We start from the raw sequence: 6,093 nt of genomic DNA, 5'->3' as shown, positions 1-6,093 counted from the left end.
TAATGAGTTTTACTTGTAAATTTTGTAGTTTTTTTAATAAATTTTAATTACTAGTAAAAAAATTTATTAAAAGAGATGTGATGCCAATTGAGGAAAAGATATTATCCAGATCAAATTCAATAGTAATTTATCAACAAAATAATCAATAGTATTTATTGTTAGAATAATCAAATTGAAAATCTATTTGTCTAACTATGTTTTTGCAATTCTGTAAAATTACAAAAATAAAAGTATATCTATCTTGAATTTAATTTAAAATGCTCCATAAATTATTAATTTCAAATCAACAATAAATATACTTCAACCTTTCACTTTACTCATTTATTTTAGATGAGGCAATTCTTAATTCAATACCATCATATGTTATATTTTTTTTAGGGGAGTGGTGTAATACAAACAAATACGTGAAATCCATTAAAAATATACTTATTTGAAAAGCGTAAATTATTATAAAATAATCCAAAAAATGAGTGACAAATTTATAGATGAAAAAAAAAATAGAAGAACATGGTACTAAAAGGAGGCATTCTTGCGATCCATCGATGCCAAAAAGACCATTGGTTGGTTTGGTTTCTAGTTCTCCAACACATGTAAGAGTTCTCTTTGCCCCCTCTCTCACACTTTGCTTATTCTTCTCTCTTGTACGTGTTAGTGTGTACTATGTTTGTGTGTTTGTGTTTTGCTTCATTTAGTACCGACATGGCTCCAAACTAATGGGGGTGTTCCTCCATTCATCTACTTCTTCTTAGAAACCGATTCTGCCATACTCGTTCTTCTGCTTTTACCACTTGGGAGCATTCAAGTTTTGCTTGAGTCCTTATAGCTTAGGCTCTTTGGAACAATCTTAATCTTCTTTTTATAGAATTTTATTGGTAAAATACAAATTAAAGTTTTGTTTTTCATATCTATTTTTTTTTTATGACAGGATAAAATTTGAGGCAGAACTGTAGTTTCTAGAAACTTGACAGAGCTAAGAGAATCTTGGTAATTATAGGTAGACATAGACATGCCTCCTTGTTATTTATTTCCCTTTAATGGAAAATTGTTCTTTTAACTGAGTCTTATTACTTGTTTTGGTATCTGTTTTAGTGTTTTTTCAATCTTTGCTTACAGGCAGTAGATTACTTTATTAACTGTGTATAAACAAGTCATCGTTTGGAGGCTATAGATGGCGATGCAAACCGTTTACCTGAAAGAACATGAAGGACTTGTCTACAATTCTGTTGGACAGTTGTCATCTGTAACTTCAGCTCCATGGTGGAGTGCCTTAGGATCTCAACCAGTTTATGGGGAGTATTGTGGTCAAATCAAACCCTTTTCGTTCGAGATTTCCAACTACGTCGACCAATTCCCAGCCGGTAAGCAAGCGGTACGAGGAGTTGAACAATTGTTGGATAAAGGACATACAACAACCCAGTTTACCATCTTTCCAGGTATTTAATTTAGTTTTGGATATGTTTCTCTACTAGAGTTGCATAATTTGCTTCTTCTGTTTCTACCAAATTGCAATTTGTATGAATTGTCATAGTTGTAACTAAATATAACAGTTTATGAAACTCTGAAATGAATAAGTGAGATTGGATCTCTAGCACTCAAAGAATGAAGGAATTATTACATTCATTTAATTAACGGCCTGAGTCAATCTCAGATATTTCAATTATTTCCTCTTAATATCTCATAGCAACCTTCATTATGTTAATCCAACTTTTTAAAATAAAAGTTTCTGTTATCTTTGTCATTGATATTTCTTTGTCTATTTCAATTTCTAGTTCCAACTGGCTTAGAGTCTGTTTGGATACAAAACTAAAAGTCCTTTTGACAGCTTTTCTACTGGAAAAAACTTTATATTTTCAGTAGAGAAGCTCTCAAAAGCACTTTACCTTGAAACTGACAGCTTTGGTCCTCCACCCTTCTTTCAACATGATTTCCTCACTCTTTCTGAAATTTCCTTACTGAGGAGTCTGGGACAGTAATCCATGGTAAGATTATCATTGAATTGCACATTATGGAACCCATAAAGAAAATAACATTCTGTTTTGTTTGAGCTCTGGATTGTAGAAATAGTTGCTGTAAATCTTTCTGTGGTCAACTTCTGAATTTGGTTTCCACAAATAGGATTTGGATAAAATAACTCGGATATAAGGTTGTTCAGAATGATGGATGGAGGGTGGTTCTTTCTCTTGTTAACACAGTAATAGTATTTTTAAACTACTAATATCTTGCACTCCTTATTACAGGACATTCAATTTCAATAAATAAATAGATAACTTTTTTGGAAAAAAAAAACTGCAGAGGAGAGAGCATTACATTATTAAAATAGGCTTGAATTTTGTGGCAACTTTTTTCCTCAGTTACCTCTTATGGTACTTCTGCTTTTCCTTCCATATCAAGAGCATCATTGGCTTATTAATATACTTTGGTAGGAAGTCAACATAATTAGAAGTAACAATCCAAGGTGGGAATGGTAATTTGTCAAAAATGTCCTCTTTCCTCAAGGAAATGTCTTTCAAGGTCAATCAAATTATGTTTATTTAACGGATTGGCTGAGCATTAGTTGAAAATAATTTGTTGTAGAATGGTGTTATATCACAACTACTTAAAATGAGATTATGCATTCTACCCAAAAAAACAAAGAGAGATTATGCAGATATAAGGTCTTTCTACCTTCAAAGAAACTTGCATTTAATGTTCCATAATGATTCTTTAAATACTGACTGAATCTAAAAAATTTCTCCAGCCTCCAGTAACTATCATTTTTTTCTTTTATTTTTTTGAAAAGTGAGAAATTTTGCTACATTCAACAATAGAACTTTCCTATGGTTAATCAGACATTTCTTCTTCAGATGATTGTAAAATGTCAGGTGATGCAGAAAATCCTCAGGCAACCTTATCACTGCAGTCATCACTTGCTGAGCCCCACAATCGTTTTGAGATAGGGTTTAATCAGCCAATGGTAAAACTTCTTATAATTTGTCGTTTTAGTATTTTATTTCTGTTGGACATAATTTAAAATGTTTGCCCTGCTTTCCTTCATAGATCTGTGCAAAATATCCTTACATGGATCAATTTTATGGACTCTTCTCAGCTTTTGGACCTCAAATTTCGGTTTGTCGTTACCTCAAAATCTTTATATATCATGCAATGCTTTCAGTTTCACCATGCTTAAATTGGAATTGATTTTATCTATGTATAGTGTACGCATACATGAGAAAGCAAGAAATCGATACATACAACTATCTATCAATATTTGTGAATCTTACATAGCCTTTTAACATATAATCATGTGGATTGTGGAATATGTTATTACCGTGTTTACATGTCTGTGTACCCAAGATGTACATGATCGTGTCGATATGCAGTTAGGCATGTCCATAGAGGTTACTGAGTTTTAGGTATTAGGTTTGAAACAAATGGCAAGGTGAATAAGCATCTTAGAGAAGAAAGAGAGAACTCAATAAGTAAAAAATGGTTCTAGTAATTTTTAACCTTGAGTAAGTTTCTTAACAAACCACCTGCATATATCCTGTCACCGTGTAGTTGTAGTTGTGAATTTTTGTTGTATTAAAGGTAATTTATTCAAATCAGCCACTTGATATTAAGTCAGGCATTGTAGTAAGGAAAAGTAAGTACATGTTATTCTCTGATAACAAAGAATAGAAGAGCAATATAGGTTTTATGTAACTAGTACACATGTTAAGAGAAGGCTTTATAATACAATGATATTATGGTTATTGATGAGAAAGGTGATAATAGCAAGTTAATATTATAAGACATAAATAAGAAAAAAAAAAATTGAATGCAGCGTACGTATAGCCTTGACATTAAATTATACATTGCATTCTGTGTTGCAATTTATGTATGTAATCATCTTCTGCTTCAATTTATCATTTGTTTACCTACTGTGAATCTTTCACTATTTATTAATTCATGTGTATCCATATTTAATAAATTAGGGACGGATAATGCTTCCAATTAACTTGACATCCGATGACGGACCAACTTACGTAAATGCGAAGCAGTACCATGGAATCATCAGACGTCGGCTATCACGTGCAAAAGCCGTACTTGAGAACAAAATGATTAAACGTCGCAAGGTATGATCCCTTGTATGGGTACCCCCAAACATTCTGTCAGGCTAAAACTATTGAATTAATGTGGTGTAACTTTGAAAAATTCAACAATGTAGTTGTGATATGGTGCTTTGACCAAATTTAATTATGTGGAAGGTGTTATATTTTCATTTTCCGGATGCAAAGCCTTGTGCACTTGTAAAAAAAAAAGACTAGAAACACTAGGAGAAGAAATAATATGACTATGAGTTATAAGGAAAGTATCACTACAACAAGTTGGAATTATTGAACAATGATTTTATAAAGAAGGCAGTTTATGTTCAAGTATCCTAGCTCAAGTATTATATTATTATAACCAAAGATGATGGATAAACAAACATCAACATGTTTTTCCTTCATTCAGTCAAAAGACAAATCACTTACATTCTTTCCTCATGACAATGTCTGACTACTTGTGAAACAATTTTCTTTTCCTTTTACCCCTTTCATTTGTAGCTATATGAGTTGTGTTTTTCTTGCAGCCATATATGCATGAATCACGCCATCTACATGCATTGCGGCGACCAAGAGGATGTGGTGGTCGCTTCTTGAACACAAAAGGCTCTACTAATGGAAATGGTAGAAATGAAAGCAAAGTGAATAAAACTGGCGGCCGACAATTGCAGTCCAGTGCCTCTCAGAGTTCTGAAGTCCTGCATTCTGAGGTTGGAACTTTAAATTCCTCAAAGGAGACAAATCGAAGCAGTCCAAACATCTCTGGTTCAGAGGTGACTAGCATGTATTCAAGGGAAGGTTTTGATGGTTTTTCTGTCAATCGTCTTGGATCTTCCGTTCACTCCCTAGTGGACATGGTATTATCACGCCCACTAAATGGGTTGCAGCAGTATCAGGTAACTGCTGCAACCTTAAAGTTTGATTAGCAACGAGACTAGTGGGCTTGGTGCTGCGATGTTGCAGCACCACCCTATCCTTGCAAGGGACCAGGTGAGGAACTTCTGTTGCAGTTTCTTGTGTTCATTGTGACGAATTTCGTTCTGGAGGTGTGATTCTTCATCTGGTTTTAGGCAAACCATTCTTGGCTACTGCTTAGGCAACTCATCCTTGGCTCATTATATTAGTAGTACTGTCTTTTTCTTTCTGCACAGGCTTGTCATGACATGGTCATACATGCTAATGGCTTCATATCCTGATGCAGTAGACTATGATGTGTCTGTGTTAAAATAACAAGAATTCTGGTTTCGTGTGTTTTTTAGTTATGTCTAGGTGTGGTATTTTGTTCTGGATTTCTGACTTTGTGTGGAGCTATGTAACATAGAACTCTGTATTGTGATCTTTGTTAGAAAAATAAAACATCGATCTGGACTTACCCTCCTATGAAATGTCAAAATTTTATTATCTTTTGCGTTTGGAAAATATGGACACCATACAAGAAGTCACAAGCAGGTGTGATGTGTAGACCCCTCCCCCCATATTTTCTCTTTCCCTAAGCTGGTTATGGTTTTGTACAAGGAACATGAGGTACACAACTTTCAACACAGATTATGTGGACTTGTTGATATTGATAACCATATCATCAATCCATTAGCTGAATAACGAAATTGATCTGAGTAATGAGGTACACAACTTTAAACACAGAAAGGGATATCATGAAATATGTTTTGTTTCCATAAGGAGAATTCATTATATGATCTGTTGAACTTCATTTATTGATTGGAAAAGTGGAGGTTTGGTTAAAAACCCTTATGACCATTTCTATTGTATAAAAGAAAGGAAAGCAAAAAATTAGTTTCTTTTATGGCATTTTGAAGTAGCTTATTCAGTGATGGTAATGGGAAGAATTTGGGCAGTTGCTTCCTCTATCCCATGAATTCCTTCCTGCACTGCACCAATTCGGAATGTAAAATTACATTTCAGATTAGCCTTTTTGGAATGTAACCTTTTATATTCCAGAATGTAATTTTTTACATTTCGGATTAGTCTTTCCAGAAGGTAAAAAAGGTGCAGGAACAACTACAAAGAATTT

At 33.6% G+C, this 6,093-nt stretch overlaps 1 protein-coding gene across 4 annotated transcripts; it reads left to right on the top strand.

Annotated features, from left to right (window-relative positions):
- The first annotated feature begins 499 nt into the window (after positions 1-499).
- LOC114370018 (nuclear transcription factor Y subunit A-10-like) lies at positions 500-5,467 on the top strand. 4 transcript variants are annotated; one of them, XM_028327308.1, is made up of 7 exons: positions 500-590; positions 926-994; positions 1,114-1,433; positions 2,862-2,953; positions 3,037-3,105; positions 3,954-4,094; positions 4,592-5,467. In XM_028327308.1, the coding sequence occupies exons 3-7, from the start codon at positions 1,169-1,171 to the stop codon at positions 4,988-4,990; spliced, it is 966 nt and encodes a 321-aa protein (XP_028183109.1). In that variant the 5' UTR covers positions 500-590; positions 926-994; positions 1,114-1,168; the 3' UTR covers positions 4,991-5,467. The 4 variants fall into 4 exon arrangements, with proteins under 4 accessions (XP_028183109.1, XP_028183108.1, XP_028183106.1 ...); XM_028327307.1 differs by having other exon boundaries at positions 502-590; positions 926-984; positions 2,844-2,953; XM_028327305.1 differs by having other exon boundaries at positions 502-590; positions 2,844-2,953.
- The last annotated feature ends 626 nt before the right edge of the window (positions 5,468-6,093 follow it).

The sequence above is a fragment of the Glycine soja genome, chromosome 10, assembly GCF_004193775.1.
Source record: "Glycine soja cultivar W05 chromosome 10, ASM419377v2, whole genome shotgun sequence".
Taxonomy (NCBI): Eukaryota; Viridiplantae; Streptophyta; class Magnoliopsida; order Fabales; family Fabaceae; genus Glycine; species Glycine soja.
Note: the sequence above shows the minus strand (reverse complement) of the source record. Positions and strands in the feature narration are given on the sequence as shown.